General features: G+C 38.3%; 1 protein-coding gene across 1 annotated transcript in view; it reads left to right on the forward strand.

Moving 5' to 3' along the window:
- The first annotated feature begins 6,353 nt into the window (after positions 1–6,353).
- Positions 6,354–24,706, forward strand: part of CNTNAP2 (contactin associated protein 2) — a 1,111,126-nt gene continuing 1,092,773 nt past the window's right edge. Inside the window, exon 1 of the mRNA XM_051611595.1 lies at positions 6,354–6,540. Coding sequence (XP_051467555.1) covers positions 6,444–6,540 — 97 coding nt within the window. The 5' untranslated portion in view covers positions 6,354–6,443. The remainder of the gene's footprint in view (positions 6,541–24,706) is intronic.

Here is a 24,706-nt window from a genome sequence, read left to right on the forward strand (position 1 = left end):
CTACTAGTTGCGAAAACCTTTACTAAAGAAGTTCCCAAGATAAGGGCTGTAGATCACTGTGAGTTTAAAAAAAGAAATTCGTCAGATTATGCTTTTCTGTGTTTCCAGCTGCTAATTTACATTAAAATATGGCTAAAAATACATCAGCTCTTCCCTAATATTACTTTGCCATGCAACTGTTTACTCTATTCAACAAAGTGATGCTATGTACTTGTCTTGCAAAAGCCTTCAAGTTACATGAAGTCTTCTCATCCAGGCATAAATGATAGTGTAAGAAGAGCTGACAGTCTCTTCTCTAGCATTTACCTTTCAGGCTGTGCATTAGGGAAAGGATGCTTTTTTTTCCCCTCACAAATAGCAGAGGAAATGTTCCAGATTGATTTCAATTTTTCCCTTAAAGGTGACAAGAAATATTTCCAACATAATTGCAATAGCTTTTGATAATATTACTATAATTCACTTTGTGTGCATTTTTTTCAACATAGATCTTCTTCTCTGCATCCATGATTTGCCTAGGAAATGGTCTAACCTGAATTAAGAAAAGACTACTTCAGTGCCTTATTTTAAATGTACATTTAAATGTATTTTTAAAATACATTCTCAGTAAAAACTGTTGTAGGTTGATACTTAAATACAATGGAAGTTTAGTATAGATGCTTGGAAAATAATTAATATCTTTGGTGTTATTTTATACACTTAAGAAACGCACAGTGTTTTTCTCAGTACAGACAGGACCTCCTCAGATGTCCTAGTTATAAATATAAGGGATAAAATCCTATTCCTGTTTGATTCAGTAGCAAAAAATTCCATAGAGCTTCCTAAAACAGTTTCTCAGTATATATATTCATGGATATAACACTTCCAGCTTGAAATAAAAGAATAATAAAATAGACACCATATTTACACAATTTGTCTCAGTAATTCTCAAATGCTGTTTCATTTTTTTCATTAATAGCCTTTAGGGACAGTAGGACTGCACAATTATTTTGCAATATAAAAAACATCCAAATAAATTAACAGATGGTGCTTAAATGATACGAGGGAAACACACTTAAGGTGAGGTTCAAACGCAAACTCAGAAGAAGACAACAGACATTAATGTGTAGAATAATACTGTGTCTTGGAGGAGAGAACTATTCTGGACTGTTCAACTGGATGAGCAGTAATTAAATTGTATTTGTAAATAAACAGATCCTTCCATTTCTTCAAGGAGCATTAAACTGGAAATGAGCTCAAAATAAGACTGGTGATTAGCTTGAAACAGTTGCATTTCTGACAGGTAACCACCATTTCTGTTTGGTTGTTTTAGTCATGATGCAGAGTAAGAATGGAACTCAATTCTATTTGCTTGTCTATAAAATGCAGATTCAAATCTAGTACATGCCTGAGACATATGACATGGTTTTTTACTTGTTTTGTTTTTTCTTCATGCAATGTAGTTTGATAATGACCAAGATATCACAAAAGAAATTTCTAAAGGTAGATGCTGTCTTGAGCACATTTAGACTAGAAGTGAAAACTGCTGAGCATCTTCAATTTCTTTCATACCTGTAGGAATGAGAGTCTGGGGTCAAATTTTTTAATAGTGACGTAGTGAGCATTTTAAGAGTTTAACATTCTTTTTTTTTTTAAATCACCTTTGTTATAAAGCTGTAAAGAAAGAACTAGAACCATATTTTGCTATGATTACTGCTATACACATTTCCAGTTTTTTATTTGCTTGTTTTAGTACAACTATAACAACAAAAAGATGGTCAAACCAAAATGTGTTCATTTCAAACTATAATGTTGTATTTTTAGCTACATGAAACAAGAGGAAGATAATGGCTCTTTTCTGCCAATGCACCCTCATCTTTCTTTTTAGCTACATTAGGAAGGTAAGGAAAAGTTTTCTTCTTTACATTTCTTGAGAATAAATATTTTCTTCACAGCTTCTCACAGGCAGATGCTCACAATTTTCATGTGCCCTATTTCTCCCTCAGAGGAAGATCCATATTTATAGACAGTCCCACTAGAAAACCCCATGTTGTTCTTAATAAACCCAAGACTTCCCTCGGTAATAAAACTGTCTGTTATATATAATTTAATGATATGCTTATAATCATAAAGTCCTGTTTGGTCATAATTTGATGTACATTGCATCTAGCTTTCCGACATGAAGTCCTTATATCTACCATCTTAAGACACTTGGATGGGAACTGTGGTATGGGTAATTTTTAGAGCTCTGCCATGCAAGGGGTTCTTGGCAACCAAAAATATAAAAGGGAAAAACTGTTATAATGGTAGTTTGTTAGGAATAAAGAAACATGGTTTTTACTTTTCAATATTAATTCAGAGGTTTCAGGTTCTTTTTCAACTTGGCTCATCTTCTTCAGTGGCCCCAGATGATCACTTTATTGGATGCTGTTTTGTCCCACCAGCATTTGAAAATCATAATTAACCTTTCTAGCTTTATGACATTGTGTTTTAATTCTTCACATTCACATACTGTAAATATAGCTCTGTCCAGAATGAGTTCCATGTAGCAGACAATGCTTGACAGCCTTAGTAAATTCAGAATGATCTATTCATTCATCAATATGTGTGTATAATTTCCATTAAACTCAATAAAATTTGTGTACAGCTGTAATAAATAGAGTCTTTTAACACTTCAGCATCTGACTAATTGCCAAGGAAGTTTCACCACTAGCCTGAGATATCTCCCCAGCTTTTAAGGCTCTGTTAATGTTGATTTGAAAAATGAGGAAGGATTAATTTTCTTATGGGAGTAGCTTTGCTCTAAGATCCTCCTTCTGCACATCTCGGCTGAGGTGCCTGTCCCACTCTGCTTGGACACTTTCCTAAACTATAGTGTGTGGAGTACATGTCTCTGTTGACCCTGGTTGCAGGATGGGGGTGCAAAGCTTGCAGTTGCCTCGCTCAGACTATATGAGTATCTCACTGCTTAGAAACATTCTCAGTTTTACGGTGTGGAAAAAAAAAAAAAAAAAAGGTTAGGACGAAGGGTAGAAGAGACAAGTATCTAGTAACTTCATATTGTGCCCTAACACAATTTGACCATCTCTCCATTTCAAAGGTTAATATATTCAATTTGGATTTGTCGAATCATGCAAAGTAATATTTCAAAACAGCCTCCGGGGGGGGAAAAAAAAAAAAAAAAAAAAAAGGTTTATTTATATGTGATTTTATAGGACTAATAAATGTGTGAAGATCTTTGTAATTATTTCTGTGTGACAGAAGCCGTCAAAGTTAATGATTTTGCAGGCCCCAGTTGTGGTTATGTTAAAAATAATTGCATTACCCTTGCACAACTCATTGCCGTTGCTACATAGTTTAAATATTTTATGTAGTTTTTAAGGACTGATCCTATTCTGAGGTGGGGGAAAAAAGCAGTAATCTGTGCCATTTCTTCCATCTAAAACCACACGGAAATTTCCTACTATCAGAGTTATTGAGATATTAATCAATCAACCTTCTTAATCTTCCTGTTTTGAATTACTTGTCTTATCCGTTATTTTATAAATGTATGCCTACCTGTGAGCAATTCAAATATTTTTTGAAAACCCCAATTAGCATATGCTAAAGAAGTCTGAAGTCTGAACAACTCAAATCAAGTCAGATTTTTGTCCAGTGGAGGACTACTTGAAATGGGTGATACACAAGTATGTATGTGTAAAAGCAGAAATGAGTGATGTGCAAGTTCATTGCTTTCATTGTGCTTGTTGGAAGGTCCTTAAAAAGCAGCAATTGAGTTTGCAAAACGGTCTGCTGAGCTTTTAAATACTCAGAGAAGCTTTTTACTGTTTAGGTGAATAATAAAGGTCAAGCTATACTGCAAGAGTTGCAAGATCTCAGAATGAAAGTGGTAGAATTTTTTGCATGCCAGAGTCAGAAGTTTTTCTTTTTTTCTGTGAATGTATGCAGTCAGTTTCTGATAGTATAGCAGCACTGTTGCTTCTGCTGTAGCTGAAGAAGAGAAAGGAAAGGTTTATGAATTTGAAAAATTGTGTTATGTAGACCAGAAGGAGGATAGAAGATGTTAACAAGAAAAAAGTTAGGGAAAGAGGCAGTTTTGACCTAGTTTAGTGTCACTAATTAGTATTGGGTTCTTAGTTATTTCCTCCAAAACTCACATATCCTAATTGTCACTGAACTTGAGAAAGTGTGGGTATAAGGAATGGAGATGGCATGGCAGAGGGCTCAAGATAATGCAGAGAAGTAACAAAGTCTCTGTGGGAATACTTACTCTTTAAAAACCAGAGATAAGTATAATAACCCTTAGTATTCATAGTGCACATTTTCTTTTCACACTTGCTACAGACATACTGGCATTACTTCTGTGAAAGCATTTAAAATTGAAAGGTATTAATACTCGATGTGGGCAAGGCAAGGGTGGTGAAGGTTCAAGGAGGAAAAATTGTGTCAGTTAGACAAGATTACAGAAACACTTTTTCCCAGGGCTAGCACTTAAGCTTTGTCCTGTGCTGTGCTCAAATCTCTAGGCCACAGCCCTCCCGGGACATCACATATTACGTATGGATGAGTTTTCAAAGTGACCTAAAAGATAAGCACTGTACTCCTCTGAAAGGCAATAGGATTGAGGATCCTCATATCCCAAGGCCTTTCTGAAGATCTCATCTTACATGCAATCTTAACCACTTCATCACACTCACTGAATAACAGCAGATAGTTGTTAACAGCATGTTTATTAGTCACTGAAAATAATTTATCCCTGCTTTGGGGCTCCTCTAAAGAAATTACACCTCTCCATTTCTCAGCCTTCTCTATATTAAACACCTGAGAAATAATTGTTTTCATGTTTCTTTGCCTCATTGATTGTGGGATAAATAAGCCATTAATAACTCCCCACCCTCATTACTCTACCATATCTGGTGAGCAATAATTTTTGGTTCATTCTGTTTAAGGGCAACGGCAAGAGGGGTAGTGAGGGGTGGAAAAGAGCAGTCAGACTCTTGAAACCCCTGAGCTGGTCGGCTAGGATATTGCCGGGTTGTCTCAGTTACCTCTTGTAGCTGAAAACCGTAATGATGCTTTGATGCAGCTTGCTTCCTGCCTCGCTCTCGGGGTGAGAATTAATTACCGAACGCAAACACCTGCATCAGAGGCTCCCGCAGCCCCAGCTCTGCAGGCGGGATGGTGCTCACCCCCCTCAGAACCAGGACGGCTGGGAGGACTTGCCGGCCGGCTGCCCGGCTCGGATGGCGGCAGGCTGGAGCTCGGCGTGCGGGGGAGCGGCGGGGCGGGAGGCGGGAGCCGCGGCGGGGCTGCCGCGGGGGCGGGCCGGGCGCGGGCGCTGCGCGGCACCCAGCACCCGGCCTCCGCGCACCGCGTCAGCACCGCGGACAGCGGCACCGGCGCGGCCTCCCCAGGGCTGGCCCCGGTACCGCCCGGCCCCGGCCCCGGTACCGCCCGGCCCCCGCCGCCAGCCCCCGGGCGCGGCCGCCCAGCCCCGTCCCCAGCGCCAGCCCCCGAGCCCAGGCCCCCATGCCCGCCGCGATCCTTCGGCTCTGGCTCTGAACCAGGCAAGGGAGGGCGAGCAGCGTCCTGGAGGCCGGAGGGGCGCAGAGGAAGAGGGAGGAGCTGGGAGCTGAAGGAAGCGGAGGGAAGGGGAGGGGAGCGCCAGGGAGAGGATTTTCCCTTCTGCTTCCTTTTTTTTTTTTTTTTTTTTTCCTGAGGGGGGTGGGTGGGTGGGGAGAGAAGGTTGCTGCTGGTTGGGGCAGTGTTTCCTCCTGCTGGAAGGTGATGAGTACAGGAGGAGAGAGGCTCTGAGCCTGCTTCTCTGCTGCGGGAGTGTCTCTCCCTCTTTCCCTCTCCCCTCTCCCGGCTCCTGTGTGTGTGTTTGGCTCCCCGGCTGCGTGTGCGTGTACACTGTGTATATATAACTGAGCGGGGAGGCTACTGCAAGCTTCTCTCATCAGCGCGCCTCTGTGCAGGAAGAAGGGCTCAGCTGCAGTGGTAGCATCAACAGCAGCATTAGCAGCACCACAGCTTTTTCCGCCTTTCTTCTCCTTTCCTTTCATCTCCATCTCCCTTTCTCTCCCTTCCCCCATGTATTTGGGAGACTGCTTTTTTTAATTTTTCTTTTCTGCAATCTTATTATTTGATACTTCGTGGTTGTTTTTTTTTTTTTCTTTTTTTTTCTTCCCCCCGCCTCCCCCCTTCCTATGAGAAGGAGGCACAGACACACATAAACACAGAGAAATAAGGGAAAGAAAAGTACCGGGACTTATCCTGCTGCTGCAAAACCAGAGATAGCAGGCGAAGAGGGGGGTTGGCTGCTACCCCAAGGTAAAGCCCTGCCCCCTTTACCTCCTTGCCACCTCCTCCGAGAAAGAGAAGGAGAGAGAGAGAAGCGGCCAAAGTGGAGAAAAGCAGGTCTTCTGCGGCTGGCATTTGGAGTACAGGGAGCCAGGAAGTGAAGGATGGTTGTGGTTACCCGAGCTGGCTGCAGAGCAGCTCTCTTCCTCTGGATTTTCAGCAGCATTAGCTGCAGAGCCAGGACTGCTCTGCCTGCATCTCGTAAGTACCCATTTTTAAGAAGCATGCACAATTTCAGCTCTGTAATAAGCCAGAGAGGAATCCCACAACTCTGCTGGTGATTCTTGTGCTTGATTTTCTGTGTGTTTGTACGTGTATGTGTGCACTGAGGTCTGATACTGTTTGCAATGATCCCCATCAGATCTGCGTTAGTGTAGATGATTTCAGTGGTTAGCTGGTGTGGAAAGTTGAAAGACCTGCTCTGATACAGTCTTGATTCTGAAGTGGAGTCAGAGGGTGACAGGAATCAGATAGAAGCCGTTCAAAGTTTGGGGGTGGTTTTTGCTTGTTTGGTTGATTTGTTTTGGTTTGGTTTTTTCCACCTTCCTCAGAAGGTTTGCAGTTTGCAGTTGAAAGTATTTCACTTCGAAAGCTGTGTGAGGGAAAAGAGGAGATGTGAGCAGTCCCCATAACTAGTGTTTTATGAGGGAGCAGCAAGAGAAAATTTTGTCTCATTTAAAGAGGAAAGAAAGATGGTGAGTTGATGATAGGGAACTGAGCCAGGACAGCTTTTCTTGAGAGTGAAGTTTTGCTTCCCATAATAAAATGAGCAAAAGTATTTTAGAGGAGACCAACAATTGCCCCCTCAAGGAGGCAGAAATAGAGAAATTATCAAGCATCTGCTGAAATGCTGAACTTCAGACCAGAGAAGTGCAGAGCACCTATACAGGACCCAATTCTGCCACCACTGTAAAAATGAGTGTACTCATGGATTTCAACGGTGCTAGATCAAATCTTTAACATTTCATTGAGCTGTAGTTTCCAGCAAAACATTTGCAGGTAGATGTCAGTGTTAAGTATTTACATGGTCTCTTCAGACCATGTGAAGCATTTACCATTTGCAAAGTATTTTTGAAATGCGTACTGAAATGAAGCAGTGGGTTTTTATAGAATCGTCAAAAATAGGCACTACTGTTGAGTTCCTCTGCTACAGATAGATGTGTTGGGATTGTGTATATGTGAATGGGGTCTGATTCTACTGACCAAGCAGGGAATTGTCTTAGAATATAATGTGTGTACTGCATGGAGATCTATGTGGATCATTATATTTATTTATTCGTTTTCTTGGGGGCAGGAATGAACAATGCAATGATTAGGGAACTGTAGCATTGCTCAGTGTTTTTTTATCTGTTATAATGTGATACTTATTGAAAAATAAAAAAATGTCATTATTTCAGTATTTGCTTGCACTTAGACATTTATTTGTATGTCAACAGAAAATGTCCAGCAGTGTCTGCATTGTATCTAGGTCTCAGAGGCTATGGGATCTTCAGTTATTTTTCTACCTTTGATTCAGGAGAAATATTGATTCTGAGGTTTGCTGCTTAGTTTTGACTCTCTAATTTTTCTTCTGATTATTTTTATTCTTTCATGGTCGTCTTTCAGGCTCTGCGTAACAGGAATTTACAGAGGGGGAAAAGGATTTATGACTTAGGTTGTCAGAAGTGTGTTCTTGGAAAACAAAATTCCCTATGCTGCTTTTCAGTTATAGGATTTCTGAGCAGTTTTTTAGTCACTCAGTAGGCTGTAGTTTCACTTGAAAATTACCTACAATGGGTTATCTGATTACATGACAAACAAATCTTTAACTTTTGAAAAAAGTTAGTTGAGAAGTTGATGGTTGTATTAACATCAGTATAACAAGAAAATCCATGAATAAAGCATATATATAACCTTAATTACCATCTACTCATATAAATTCCCATCCTGACTTTTTTTTTTTTCAGCTATTCCAAGATTTCTTTATATTAATTCACCTTCTAAGAGCCTGTACTCTACAATCCTTATGTAGTGTATAGCATTTCATTTCTGACTCACTTCTGAAAGTGAAATGAAGCAAGATTTCTTTACTGGAAACAGAAATAGTCAGCCTTAAGATTGCAAAAGGAGTGTTCACATTGCAGTACTTGCTTAAAATTCTTGTAAAGACGAACGGGTGCTTGGGAAGTGCTACCACAGTAGGAACTCAAGTGCTGTGTCAGTGTTATGGTGCACCACTGAACTGGTTCTTTAGTTGCACACTTTGATACACAAACTGGTCACTGCTGTATTTTCTGGGATTGTTTGTCACTTTGTATGCAACTGATTGTGAATGGCAGTAGGGAATTTCATTCTCCCTTGACAAGAGAATGCACTGAAGTTTTTTATCTATTTATTTTCTCATCAATTGATTTTGAACATAATTTTGGGAATACTTCTGAAATATTTAAAAATTGTGTGAATTGCAACTTGGATGTAAACTGATTTCCAACTATGTTTTTATTTTCTCCTCCATTGCTGCTTTAGGTTTTGACTTTGAAGTAATTTACAACAGCAAATTTATTCTTTACAGTATTTTTTAGGAAGTATGTGAGATTCATGGTATATAGTGAACTATGAATCCCTAGTTATGAGCTTTCTATTCAGTATTTTCTTACAGTCTGCTTGTGCTGACATAGAAAAAGGTACAGTTTTCGAAATGAATAGAATTGGACATCACTTATGTGAATATATTACATCTCAAATATTTGTTTACTTTGCAAAGTCAGTAAATCTATCTCTGTCACTCAAATGATGTCTCTTAGTAATACTGATTCAGAAGTGATCATGTGGAAAGCTTTGAGTCTCATTCAGTTTTATCTCAAGATGATGTGGGTGTTGAAAGCCCATCTTGTAGTACAATAAACATACACTGTGATAAAGTATCACACACTAATACTCAGATCTTACTGTGAATTTTATTCATAGTAATATTTTTCATACCTTGGCAATAAATTCTTTATATTCCTGCAAATTTTTTGGAAAAAGTATAGAAGGATCAAAACACTCAACTTCTGGAATCAAGGCTAATGAACAGCTCAACCAGGAGAGGTCATCACAAGATAAAAAGTAACACAGAAAATACAAACTTAGTGCTTTATAGTGTTTTACATGGCATAAAGATAGAATGATAAGAATATGACTATGCGTAGACTAAGTTTCATTTGTGTTCTTACTAAAAATTACACAAAGCAGTGATCTTGTCATCTTGATGAGAATGTTAAAAAGATTCATCATACGATCATCTGCCTCTCTATGAAAGCAACACACTTAAAAAGTAATTGTCTTTCACAGATAATTTCCATTTTTTGTTACATGTTATGTTTTGTTACATTTATGCACAATGCAAGCCTGATTAGTACAGAACTACTAAAGCTACTTCTCATACTTTTCTTGCCTTTGCACTAGGTCCCATACCACGGCTGAGGTTGAAGTTTAACCCCATTTTACAATAACTGATGCAGAAATCAAATGAGAGGCAGGTCTAGTAAACAATGAAGATTTATGTATAAGCAAAAATATGCATCCTTTAGCTTTGACTGCATGGTGTCCGGACTTTCCTTAATAGCTTGGGTAACCAAAAAAAGTATTAAAATAGTGTAATACCTCTTTTCAAAGGACAAAACATTGCACAAGAGACTTCTTTTCAAGAGCTCTATATAGAACTAGATAATACCTCCTTCCAGCTCATGGTGCTTGGGTGTTGGGTGTGTGGGGATGTCATATGTTCTATTAGACTAACATTCACGTTCTCTTCCAGATATTTTTCCAGACATTTTTGTGAAATCTGATCAATCCCAGTTGGATTTCTGTTATATCTGATTAACATTTCTTAGTTCAGGTCCTGTTGTGTGAATGTGAACTCAGAGGTCTCAGAAAATTTAGTTTGAAGTATACAAAAAAATTTCCACGTAGTTTGAATATTTAATCATTTTTATTACCCCTGGGTGTCAAAGATCTTACAAATATGCTAAACTTTTAAACTCAGAGCTTAAGTTTCCTTTAAGATTGTAGATCTCATAACATTAAACATATGCTTTGTTGTGGTTTTTATTTATTTATTTTGGAATACTTTAGCTATAAACTAGGCCAAAATTCACATCCATCTTGTTATAGTAGTACTGTTATTTAAGGCGCTATACATCACTATATAATAAAACTATCATCCAACAGGCAAACAACAGATTCTTAATTGATTATTATTTAGCATTGAATGTTGAAATGAGTTATTCAAGGTGACTTTTAAAATGAATATGCTTTTCTTAGAACAGTATGTTACCTGGCATGTGAAGGAAACAGTAATAAATAGTCTGCTGTCATTTCCAAATTGGGGACAGCAGCTGCAGTCTGCATCAGTGCCGAAAGGCCAAAGTTTCAGAGTCCTTAATTTCTGTGTATCCAACATTGCACACAGCCTGACTGCAGACATTCATCTGTATACAGCAAGTCTGATTCAAAGTTTGATGTGGTCAGTGGGCATTGAATCCATTGCAAACGTTATTGAATTACGGTTTTTAAAAGTTGGGTTTGCTTGTATTCTTTGTGCTTTGTTTGTGGTTTTAGTTCATTTATTTTTCAGAACTCTGGTGCAGTAGTATGGAGTAAGACACAAAAAGTGCTTCAGTGAGTGGTCCAATCTACAAGAAAGTTTGAAAGTGAAGTTGAAGACTATAGATTGAAAACTTGTCTCTGAATATTTGCTGTTTTTTTGCAAGTAGAAGAAAATTACATTCTGATTATCTGTAATTTTTTTTTTACCCAGGTACTTTTAACACATTTTAAATATTATTTAAGTTGATGTAGTTTTGACAGGAAATTATATATTATCTATTAATTAGACTTTAGAAACTGTAGACCTACTTGGATAAATCACATTACTGTGGATCTCTGACAGACAAGTTTTCCTGTAGGAGTTCTTTAGGAATTCCAACTTGACTCTTTAAGTCTTACAAAACATCAGATCTCACATTCGATGTTGAATAATTATAGCAATATTTAAGACTTTGTAATAATGTTAATACTGGGGACAAAGCTGTCCACAAACTATGGGGATATTCTAAATTTTCTAAATTTTCTACATATACAGAAGCTGATCAGCCTCTGAGCAGTTTGAGTCAAACATAAGATAACCAGTTAGATCTTGAGGTGGGCTACCTCCCATGTCTCTATTTCCTAACTATCAGTCATGCTCAGTACCTGGACTTCCAAATGTGTTTCAATCACTTCAGACAGAAAATGGTAGAAAAGCAGCATCAGTTGCCTTAATCAGATGAAACTCTGAGTGACCTTTTCATTTTGTTAGTCTTCAAAATTTTAAAGAATAAATTCTAATACAAATTAGATCTGTGTTTAGAAAGAACTAATTTGAACAAGGCATGATTTCCAAAATCCACATGAACATGAGATCTTTCTTCAAAAGGTCATATAGGTGTGTGGGACAGAGAGTGCAGTCTGGTAGCTTGCATCTTCTCCCACTGAAGGAAACAGAAGTTGTGCCACCGATTTTAAGAACTATATGGTTAATGTTTTTTTGTCAGTGAGTAGCTCATGATTCAGTCCGTTGGTATGAATTACTAGAAATTATTAAACGGTTCTTCAGACCATCCTTTGAACTAACATTGATCTATCTGTATTACACTTCATTTATTCAGCTAGTTTATTGGCATTGCATAGGTAGCTAATCTGAGACCACCAGTTGATTGCAGGATGTGTTAAATCTTTAAATTTGGTGGCGTAGGAAATTGCGGTAATCAGTGATCAATTCTTTTGAGCCATTTGCAGTTCCGGATTGAAGATACCATAGATATAATAAAAGCATTACAAAGACTGATGTTTGACTGTTACAAAGAAGTCAGGCCCATCTAGGTTTTGATAGTGCTGCAATTTTACACGCAACTTTAGAAAGTTGAGATCTTTCCTGCCTGAGCAATTGTCTTAGAATTCATGTACTGCCGTAATAGCTGGCCACTTCCTATTTGTTCCTTAAGCTTGAACAACTGATAATTCAGAGCAGAAAAGAATACTGACATTCACATTTGACCTTTTTCCACTGCTCAAAAAGGTCTAGAGATTTTTTGGCTTTACAATCTCCTGTAGAGGTGATTCTTTCTAACATTAAAATGAAGTGGTCACACTGAGACCTCTGAGGGACTGAAAGATTTATTTACACTGATGGTAATATTTATCAACATTTAAGGTATTTATCAAATACTCTATTTTCAGGTGTGTACATACTCCAAAAATACGTTTTAAGTAAATCAATTACCAAGATCCACTCAACATAGCTAGGAACTTTGAAAACTCAGTTTTCATTTGTATCAGTAGAAGTTTAGGTTAGGTTACAACTTGAAATGCTCAGATAAAATAAGTAGCTAAAAAATACTTTCTAGTAGCCAGGGAACACTTGAACCCTTCTAGCCAAAGAATTTTCCATCCCACAAATTAATGTGGTATTTTAGAATGGACATTTATTTGCTTCTTTAGAGTATCTGAAGTCCCAGTTTGAAGGGAAAGTAACATTTTCTTGTAGAAATGTAATGGCCTGTTTAGATATCTGTCTAAATATAACATAAACATTCTGTTTGATTTTGTAAGACTGCTATATAATTTAATGTTTTGTAACCTTTGCTCAGGGAATCAGCCATGCATCTCTGTGTTTCTTCTTTCTCTGTTTCTACAGTTTAGGAATTATATGCCTATAAGGATTTTTTGCTTCTGTCAATTTTTTTATCACCTAAATGGTGATAAAGCCTTGACTGTGTCTCCAATTGATTGCTCAGCAACGTTGTATACTTACACCAATATTTATGTTGAATCTAATGAAAACTTGAAATTTAGATGGAAGGAATACAAACAAAGGATCAGCAGATGAACTGAAGAGACCACACAGGTTCATTTCCATAAGGGGCAGCAGAAAGTTTGTGATGGAAGGTTTGGCAGCGAAGAAAAGGAAGAATTAGTGCCATTCATGAATGGAAGCTTAAAAATATATGGGCCTAATGCAACAGGATGCAATGTGGCAGGCAAGGGAATTGCAATATATTTTAGGTTTTCATGTCTTACATACTGGGTTAAAATGTCACTGGTGTAAAGTTCTTGAAACGCAGTTTGAAATGCAGTTAAATTAGGATGTGATTTTATTCCCAGTTTCATTTATGGGAATAGTAGCAAGGCTAGGACTGGGGAAAAGTGCTACATATTAAAACCAAACCAACAAACAAGAGAACAGAAATATTTAATTTACACCCTGTTGACCCAGTTTTCAAACACAGATGCCTTATTAAGATCTCTAAACTCTGCCCAGATTGTCAGTGAGACCTAGAAAGGGGCTTGTACATGTTCTTTTCTTTGCCCTGAGTACAGATGAAAATTCAAATATCTTTAAAAATATGAGGAAAAATTAAAAAATAAGGAAAACATATCTAAAAATGAAAAATAATGGCCTCCCACCAGTGTTCTTGACCATGAAAAAAAAAGGGGGAGGGCTGAAGAGAGGTTGTCTTCCATGCAATGAAAGTAACATGTTTTCTTTCTGCTGAGGAGTGGAGTCAGAGGGAGTATCTTGCCCTGTGCACAGCGTTAGCATTGCATTAGGAAAAGAGTGAGCTTTTGTGAGAAATGGAGTCAGAAGCACATCCTGCACAGGGCAGGCTCTGGTGGCTACACGCTCTACTCTCTGATGTGATTTCCTTCAGTTTTCCATTGAAAAAAATGATGTTACTGGGCATACTGTCAGTTATGTGATGAATGTCCTATCTGTTTCTTCCCCGGTATGGCCAAGCTGTTAGAAATGATAGCCAAATTCCCTATAGATAAGAGATGGTATCCTTTACAATTCCACATTCTTGAAAACACACACACACCACTGGACCATAGACCCATTTGCCTCTGCTCTTATTTTATTTGCCATTTCTCACATACCTCCTTTCTCATTTTATTAATCATCTTACTCCCTGCCCTCTCCCCACCCTTTCCTATAGCAATCAACTGACTCCACTGACTTCTCTTGGATTTTCATTGATTTGTCACCATATCGAATGTAATTTGCTGAGCCTGAAACTAAGGGAGATTGTCTTCATTGATTCCTGATTAATTCATCCATATGTGAAAGCTAGGTACACAGGTAATAACTCAATTGAAATTCCTTCACTGCTTGATTACTCTGCCATAATCCTGGCATATTAAATCAGGTAATCAGATATTATGAATGAAGTTAGGATTATTTTTTTTCCAAAAGCAGTTATTACAAAATCATTATAAGGAATGATTTTATTAACTCTGTTTTTAAATAGGCATAAAATGCACTTTCAAAATTTAGGTCAGTAAAGTGCATATATTATAAATATATATGGAAAAAAATGCATCAAATGAATGCTGTGAGTGAATTGTGGTTCCAAGTCTACATATTCATAGTTTATAAGGCCAAAAAGGGTTCACTGAACCCAGCTATAGTGATGTGGTAGGTTGTGTTACTACCTTTATCTGCTTTACACATCATAAAATCATAGAATTAGTGAACCACAGAATTATTTGGTCTGGAAGGATCATCTACTTTTGCCATGGGCAGGAACATCTTCTACTAGATCAGGTTGCTCAAAACCCTGTCCAGCTTGACCTTGAACAGTTGCAGCAATGAGGCATCCACAGCTTCTCTGGTCAAACTGTTCCAAAAAGTCTTACATCTACCTCATCTAAATCTACCCTGTTTTAGTTTAAAACCATTACCCCTGTCCTATTACTACATGCCCTGAAAAGAAAAGAAAAAGAAAAGAAAAAGAAAAGAAAAAGAAAAGAAAAAGAAAAGAAAAAGAAAAGAAAAGAAAAGAAAAGAAAAGAAAAGAAAAGAAAAGAAAAGAAAAGAAAAGAAAAGAAAAGAAAAGAAAAGAAAAGAGAAAATAAAAGAAAAGTTTTCCCTCATCTTTCTTGTAAGCCTCCTTTAAATATGGAAAGACTGCAGTAAGGTCTCCCTAGAGCCTCTCCGGGATAAACAACCTCAACTCTCTTGGTCTTTCTTTATGGAAGGGGAAAGCTCTCTGACCATTTTCATAGTCCTCCTCTGGATCTGCTCTAACAAATCTATGTCTTTCTTGTGCTGGGAGACCCCAGAGTGGGATGCAGTTACGAGGTGGGGTCTCAGGACAGTGTAGCAGACGGAGAGAATCACCTCCTTGGACCTTCTGGACACACTTCTTTTTATGCAGCCCAGAATGTGATTGGCTTTCTGGGCTGCAAATGCACATTGCCAGCTCATACCTAATTTTTCATCTCACAATATCCCCAAGTCCTTCTCTGCAGGGCTGCTCTCAATCCATTCATCACTCACTGTGTATTGCTACTGGGGATTGCCCTGGCCCAGGTAGTAGGACATTAGTCCTTGTTGAACTGTGTTGAGGTTCACCTGGGATCACTCCTCAAGCCTGTCCCAGGTCCCTCTGCATAGCATCCATTCCCTCAGGCTTATCAACTGCACCACTCAGTTTGGTGTAATCCACAAACTTGCTAAGAGTGTGCTCAGCCTCACTGTCTATGTCTGAATAGCTAAAGATATTTAACAGTACCTGTCCCAATACAAACCCCTGAAGAACACCACTCTTTACTGATCTCTGTTTGGAAATTGAACTGTTGACAGCAACTCTCTGGGCACAGCTATCCAGCCAATTCATATCCATTCATCAAATGTATACTTCTCCAATTTAGAGATGTGTGTTGTGTGGGACCATGTCAACTGCCTTGCAGAAGTTCAGGTAGATTACATCAGTAGTTCTTCCCTTATCCACCAATACAGTCATCATCATAGAAGGCCACCAGATTAGTCAGGCACTATTTGCCCTTGATGAAGCCATGTCTCTGATCATGGTCCTGTTATCCGTATGCTTTGACATAGCTTCTAGGGGAATCTGTTCCATCTGTCAAAAAGTTGAGGACTTGTGTATGTTCGGGTTCCTCAGATGATCCTGATACTGTCTTACAATGGGTGGGACTTCAAGCTGCTCAGTCCCTGCCTTGCAGTTCAGGGGCTTGGGGGATGTGGGAAATGCAGTTGCCAGTGAAGACTTGAGGAAAAAACTTGTTGAGTACTTCAGACTTCTCCATGCCAATTGTCACAAGATGCCTCATTTATCAGGGGGCTAGAGTTTCTTTTTTCTTCCTTTTCTGACTAATGTACCTGTCAAGCTTTTGACACATTTCCTTCCAGCGTTGAATGTCTCAGTCTGGAACTATGTTCTTTGCCCTAGGTTTATGTCTTTAAACATGGTCACATTAAAATGCCTAATGTTTCCTTTTAACAGCTGACCTAGAAGTTCCAAGCTTGTCACGTGTAAACTTCAAGTGCAAGTAATCTTCAGCTCCAAAGAGTATGCTTTTTTTTTTTCAGTTCAAGTAATAAAGATGTTAAGTAACAAAGGGCTGAAAATCACAATTCCACTTGTTCTCACTAAAAAGCACTGGTTTCTTTTGTTACAGTTATATTTTAAGATATTTGTTATGTCACATTTATAGTAATTCTGTATCTTGGTTATAATAGTGTACACTGCCAGTCAAGTGCCTTCAGAATTAGAAATACATATTATTACAGTGTATGCAGAAACAGATATAAATGCATATCTATGCAAACTTGATGTGATCCAAATTTGTCATTCCAGAAAAGAAAATATGCCTGCAAAACATCAGGATACTCTGACAAGATCTATTTTTCATAAACCTTTGTTGATTTGTACTAATTACATTTACTTCCTTCAAATTTTTATTAATCAGGTTCTATTACTTTGTCTAGCAGCAATGTTCATTGGAGCAGCTTGTAATTATGGGGGTCACCTTCAGTCTCTGCACACTACTTTTGGTCTTTTTTGTGTTTCAAGTTTTACTGGAAATCAGAAGTAACAATGCTCAGAGACCTTCTCAGATACAGGTTACCCTGCTGGTTTGAAACTGTCTAGCATTGTCAGCTTCTGTTTAACATCTTCCCCCGTGTTTATTAGAATGTAAATTGGTTTGTTGCCACTCTGGGATCTGACTAAGTGGTCTTGTTTGTTTTCCTAACACTGTATATTCTTTGTCGTTTCTACATGATTGGCAATTTCAGCACTGAAGTCTTGTAGTCTTTTGGTATGGATCCTTTTGCTCCTCATCTCCTCGCTCACCTATTTTTTTTTAAAACAACAACAACAAAAACCCACAAAAAACTAACCTGCTATTTTGTTTTTTGTTGTGTTTTTTTATATAGATATATTTTTTCCTTATGTTCTCTGTGCATAGATAAATTAAACCTTTTGCTTCATATTTTTTTCTCTATTCATTAGGTTCTGATTTACACAATCATAGAATGGGGGAGGTTGTAAGGGACTGCTGGAGGTCATCATGTCTTGCTCAAACAGGCTCACATAGAGCAGGCTGCCCAGGACCATGTCCAGAGAGCTCCAGATATTCAACAACCTCCCTTGTTCTATCTCCTTGCCAAGATGATAACCCACAACCTCCCCCAACAACCTGTGCCAGTGTTTGGCCAGCCTCACAGTGAAAAACTTTTCCCTTACGTCCAGATGGAACCTCCAGTGTTTCAGTGTGCATTAGAAAGGGTGTGGTTAGTCGGTCAAGAGAGGTTCTCCTCCCCTTCTATTCTGCATTGGTGAGGCTGCATCTGGAGTATTGTGTCCAGTTCAGGGCCCCTCAGTTCAAGAAGGACAGGGAACTGCTGGAAAGAGTCCAGCACAGAGCCACAAAGATGATTAAGGGAGTGGAACATCTCCCTTATGAGGAAAGGCTGGGGGAGCTGGGTCTCTAGTTTGGAGAAAAGGAGACTGAGGGGTGACCTCATCAATGTTTACAAATACGTAAAGGGTGAGTGTCAAGAAGATGGAGTTAAGCTTTTTTCAGTGATGACCAGTGATAGGACAAGGAGTAATGGATGCAAATTGGAGCATAGGAGGTTTAAGGTGAATATCAGAATTATTTTTTTTACTGTGAGAGTGACAGAGCACTGGAACAGGCTGCCCAGAGAGGTTGTGGAGTCTCCTTCTCTGGAGACATTCAAAACCCACCTGGACGCCTTCCTGTGTGATGTACACTAGGTGACCCTGCTCTGGCAGGGGTGTTGGACTAGATGATCTTTCGGGGTCCCTTCCAACCCCTAGGATTCTATGATTCTATGATCTTCTAGGAGAATCTGTCTCATGTTCATAGAATCATAGGCTATGCTGAGTTGGAAGGGACCCATCAGGATCATCAAGTCCGATTCTTGACCCTGATCTTCCAAGCACAGAGGTAAGGCTGACAGGTTGGTCGTTCCCAGGGTCTTCCTTTCTACCCTTTAAAAAAGAGTGTAATGTTTCCTTTCTTTCAGTCACTAGGGACTGTATCTGACTGCCACAACTTTTCAACTGTCTTGGACAATGGCTTGGCAACTGCAGTTACCAGTTCCTTCGGGACTCTGGGATGCATCTCATCAGGTCCCATGGACTTGTGTATTTTCAGGTTCCTCAGATGGTCACAAACCTTGTCTTCACTTAACAGTGGTAGGGACTTTCTCTGGTCTCTGTCTTGTGGGCCATTAACTTGAGCAGAGAAATTGCCAGTGAAGACCAAGGCAGAAAAGTTATTGAGAATCTCAGCCTTCTCCTAGTCTGTTGTTACTAGTTCACCACTGTTGCTCATCAGGGGATTACACTTTCTTTAATCTTCCTTTTCTGGTTTACATACCTGTAGAAGCCCTTCTTGTTTTTCTTTACATCCCTTGCCAAGTTCAGCTCCAGCTGCACTTTAGCCTACAAAACTGAGCATGGTCCCTATACTCTTCCCAGGATGATGCCTGTCCCTGCTTCCACTGCCTTTTCATCCATATGGAAAATCAGTAGTGGGTAGTAACTTGTGGAGCTCACTAAGCTAGGAAGTTTTCTAGTGATTTCCTTAACCTGGGCTCCAGGGTTACAGTAGACCTCCCTGTGAGGAGAGTCTACGTGGCATATTGGACCCTCTGTTCCCTTCCGAATAGTCACCTACAAGTCAAACCCTTCTTTTTTTGTCCTCTTGTGTGTGGTGGTGATACAGGCAGTAGGCCTTTCTGACTGTAGGCAACTCTGGTGTAGCTTGCCTATTGTCCCCATCCTCATTTGGCTGTTCCTTCTCAATCAGAACCTCATACCTGCTGCTCAGCCACTCCTCACAGTTTGGTGTCCTCAACAAACTTGCTGAGGGTGCATGTCATCCAAATCGTTAATGAAGATGTTGAACAAGACTGGACCCACTACTGACCCCAAGCGTACACTGTTCCAGCTAGACTTCATGCCACTCTTTGGGCCCAGCTGTTCAGCCGGTTTTTAATTCACTTCACTGTCTGCTCATGCAGCCCATACTTTATCAACTTTTCTATTAGGATCTTGGGAGACAGTGTCAAAAGCATTACTGAAGTCTAGACAAACAAATGTAAACTGCTCTCATCTCATCTACCAGGCCAGTCATTTCATCATAGGATTTTATCAAGTTGGTCAAACATGCATTTCCCTTGTTGAAGCTGTGCTGGCTACTCCTGATGATTTTCTTCTCCTTAATGTGCCTGGAAATGGTTTCTGGGATTAGCTGCTCCACCACCTTCCCAGGGACCAAGATGAAGCTGACAGGCCTGCAGTTCTCTGGGTCCTCCTTCTTGCCTTTCTTGAAGATAGGACTGACATCTGCTTTCTCCTCAGGCAGCTCTCAGAAATATTATTCAGCTACAATTCTTATTATTGAGTGATAGTATAATAGAAGTGTCCATTCACTATATTGATGTTAATGGCACAAAATTTCAGATACAAATTTATAATTATTAGAAGTTTTAATTCTGACCTATAAATTAAAGTATTATATGCATATAATTACATGGTGGTGGTTTTTTAAAATTATTTTAAAGTATTTATGTATGTTAGCCTGGAAATAGTTGCGTATAATTTAAAAAAATAGAAATCAGTATCTTTGAAAGAGAATTTATTAAATTAGTGAGGAAATAGTCTTTTCATGTACACCAGCATATGGGCAGTAACATTGTCTGGGTTTGGTTTGGTGTGTTGTTGGTAACAGATACAATGAAGTTGCACCGAGCTTCCTCTTGGGTAGATGGCAGAATCTTGCAGGCAGTTACATACATTTTTTAAGTTCTGAGGCTTTACATGTCATTCCATCTGGGACAGAGGATGTTCCTTCATGCAAGGACAAATTACTTAAGTCCTGTAAGGTTAATTTTAATTTGGCAAAAGGGCAATAAAATAAGAATCTGTGAAAAGGCACAAGATACTTACTTCTTATCCAATTATGAATTTGGATCATAGTACGATATTTGCAATATGTTTATTGTAAGTAGTTTTTAAATACTTGGGGTTAAATGAATATAGGTAGTATATTCTTTCTCTATCTTACATGTGCAAATGCTCGTGGGGGAGTAGGTGTCATGCAAAGCACAGGTATCTTTCTAATTTTTCTACTGAGTCTGTTCCACTGTTTCATCATTCTGCCCTGTCAGATCTACAGATCAAAGGTGAGGTTACTTCATAATGTTAAGTTCAATTGCATTTAGAGTCAGTCAGGCATGTAAGAAACAATGTCTTTTGTATTTGGGATCTGCTGTGTGTAGGAGGAAGAAAATAAATTTAAAGCATCATTTCTCTAAGCAAAAAGCCTTCTGTGAATTTGGAATTGCAGAAGGGTTATGTGAGGACACAGTGTCCTGGGGGTAATGTCTAGTAAGTCTGTGGTGCTTGTATTGGGGAGTATATGGAAGATTTTTGTATAATTATATACTTGCATAAATTTTATTATCAAAACCCTTTTATGCATCTTACCTTCTCTCATACTGGTGTACAGCACCAGTAATTACACTGAATTCTGGCAAAGTTGCATTGGAGTTATTTTAGTATATCAGAGATGAGAATGAAGTGCAGTTTAATTAGATAATTCTCAGTTGTAGCACTGATCCCACCTATTTATCTCCAGTGGGTCTTTAAAATTAATCTTTCTGGTTTTCCAGATAAAATTATTTGTGATTAAAAAACAGTCCTTACAGCAGAAATACTTGAAGTTGTCTAAGTTCTTTTTGTGTAATTAAAACATTTAATATTTAACCATGCAAAAGCATTTAATTGAATGACAGTAGTTGGATCTTTACAAAAAGAAATATTGCAGGTGAAAGATTCTAGCACTTACATCAGTTCTCTTCTCTTTGAGGACTAATAGTGATCACAAAGTTATTTTCTCTGGCTGTATCTTGTGTAGATGAACACAAACGTAATTTTGTGACTGACATCAAAGGTCTATGCACTGTTTTTATTATCTTACAAAGCTTTCTTGAGCTTGCTGAGTGTGTCTCCTCTAATTGTCCTATTTAACTACAATTCTCAGATATATTAATACATATATATATATATTATATATATATATATAGCTATATTCCAACTGATTGGAACAGCAGGAAGGTATTGCCAGACAGTGAAGCTTTCATGAAGAGAACCTTTGTGATGCAGACAATTTTTTTCTATTAATAAAGAAGGCAGATAAAGCTAATATGGAAATGTTTACAAGCTATGGGCAAACTATCATGTATAGACCAGTAGACTACAGTTCTCTTAAAATATAGCATTTTAGGGTACAATATACTTTACAAAAATATAAAAGTTTGCTGTTATTTCTCAGTGGAATATATTGACAAAGACTGTCCACTTCAGCTAAAAATATATATAAAAAACCCCAGTGTCCTAGATTATATAATGCCTATTCAATCCCTGAAAAAAGCTGCCAAAGGTAAACCTGAAAAGCAATTACCCTGATGCAACCACCAAATGTGTACCAAATGTTTCACAGAAATTATATCTTACATCAGCCACCATTTGCTGGCCCACTTTTCATTTGAAAATATTATTACCTTCATCTGATCAAATTACAGGCTGTTGGAAGACAGGTGCTACATTATGAATTCTATCCATGAATTCTGTAATCTTTCTGATTTTTCTTTGTGACACTATTAAGCAGCAGATTCTTTGAAGCAACTCAGTGATTCTACTTTTCGGGGTTTTAACCAGGAAGTACTGTGTTTCAGAAGAGTAGCTGGTGATGGTCCACCCTAAAACCTGTGTATGAACATCTTCCCCTGCCCTCTTAGAAAGTCATTATGATTTTTCTTTTCTCTTTCTAGTTTCCTGCTGCATAGTGTTGGCCTTCCATTTGGTCACATGGAATGCAGAAATGAAAGGCACGCAGTACTTTTGGTGTAGAGTGACTCATTCAGTACACCTTAATTGTGCAATCAAACATCTGTTTCTTCCAGAAGATGACAAGTGCTTGTACAGTGCCTGTCAGAATGATGCTCTAGTCCATGCTGTAAGTCACAGCTGTCCCACCAAATAACACTTTATGTATTGTAACACAAAGGGGATCCAGGTTTTGCTGATGTACTAATACTTTCTTGAACACGGTTTGGTATTGATGACTTCATGACTAAACAGGAAAAGTTTAGAACATGTAAAAATTAAATATTCTGTTACATTGAATGGAGCTTGGAACAATACTTTTTGCTTTAAGTAATCTGTTACCAGAGCAGAGAAGTACACAGAGAGATATAGGGACATGTTCTGCCAGATGTGCAGTGTTCTATGCTAATCCGATGCAAGCTGGGCAGTTTTCCAAAGAAACAAGAGCTCCAGGGAGATTTTTCCTCAGACCCCCATGATATTAGCTCCTGAGGAAACCTTTACAGTGGAATGGAGCCAGGTCCTCTTGTAATTTTGATAGTACTTTTAAGATGCTGTGGGAGTGTTCCAATAGCCCATTTTCAAGCCCCACCCTTAGAATGAATACTATGAAGTAGTGTTCAGTTGAGCATCCTGAATTCATCATTAACAAGAGCCAGGTTATGTAAAGTAAATTAGTTCTAGGATGCAAATATAGCAATGATTGTTAGGAAGGTTATAGAAGCAAGGAAACAAGCAAACAAAAATAATAAATGGAATGGGTTTACTTAGCATTTGACTTTAAATAGAAAAAATGAAGAAAGGGAGAGGACAAGAGGTAATGGATTAAAACTGGAAGAGGGAAGATTTAGGTTAGATATTAGGAGGAAATTCTTTAGTCTGAGGGTGATAAGACATTGTAACAGGTTGCCCAGGGAAGTTGTGGAAGCCCCATCCCTAGAAGTGTTTAAGGCCAAGTTTGATGGGGCTTTGAGCAACCTGGTCTAGTGGGAGGTGTCCCTGCCCATGCAGGGGGGTAGGAACTAGATGATCTTTAAGGTCCCTTCCACCTCAAACCATTCTATGACTCTATGATTCTATGAATTGTAATTTATTTATGTTTTCAAAATGAGACACTTGAATCTTTTGGGAAAAAAAAAAAAAAAAAAAAAAAAAGCCCTTTGGTTTAAAAATTATTTAGGAGGATTTCTGAAAACAATTTAGAAAAATCTAATATTTTTTGTTAAGAAATTTTTTTAATAGTTTTATTTTGTCTTCATTTTGGATGTTTGGGTTTGTTTATTTGTTTTCCTGAAATGTCGCTCTTTCTTTCCAAAATAAGCAAATGGCTCTAGAATCTCAGTTCCTGTATTATTCTGACTACAATGCTTTTTCCCCCCTCTATGTTGACCATTCCATAAAACCTTTCTGCTTCGAAACCCTTATGTTCCTGGGGATGATACGAAAATGCTTTCTGCACACTGCCCTCTGTGTGGCTGAAGAGGCAGCATGCCTGCTTTTCTCCAGCATGAAAACTACAGAGTTTTTGCTCTAGTTTTCCTTCCTTACCTATTTGTCAGTGGGTCATTGAACAAATAGAAGATGAAACAACATCAAACAGATAAAAAAATCAAAGCTGTGCTCAGAAAGAGTCAATTAACTCCACAACAAAGATCTACTCAGTGAAGCTGAGAAACGTGAAAATAAAGGCCTATTTTTATTAGATACATTCTTTGGAAATCTTCATTTATTGCACTTTAAATAGCCCTCTTTTTTGTTTCTAAATTATAAAGGACAACAGGGTGGAATATGTCAGTGGGAGAAAGAAAGAAAATTTTACATAAGAGGTGAGGATCAACTTGTACAAGTAAAGCAATACTTTTTAGTTTTAGCTTTCTCTTGAACATGTCAGCCCTTTACTATTTTGTTATTTTTCCATTGGGAAAATTTGGTACCAGTTGTTACTTCTTTAATGAAAGATTCCCAGGCTTGTGAAATCTGATTTGCTTGAAAAATATGGAGAACATGAGTGGAGTGAGTGGTCAAAGTGCCCCAAATCAGCCCTTCAGATGTGCAAGAATTTTCTAACAGTTTCTCTGTGAATTATGTTGAAAGTTTTCATAATACAGTAGAATGTTGTCCAGCATTCAGGCCTTTGT

The sequence above is a fragment of the Apus apus genome, chromosome 2 (assembly GCF_020740795.1).
Source record: "Apus apus isolate bApuApu2 chromosome 2, bApuApu2.pri.cur, whole genome shotgun sequence".
Classification (NCBI taxonomy): domain Eukaryota; kingdom Metazoa; phylum Chordata; class Aves; order Apodiformes; family Apodidae; genus Apus; species Apus apus.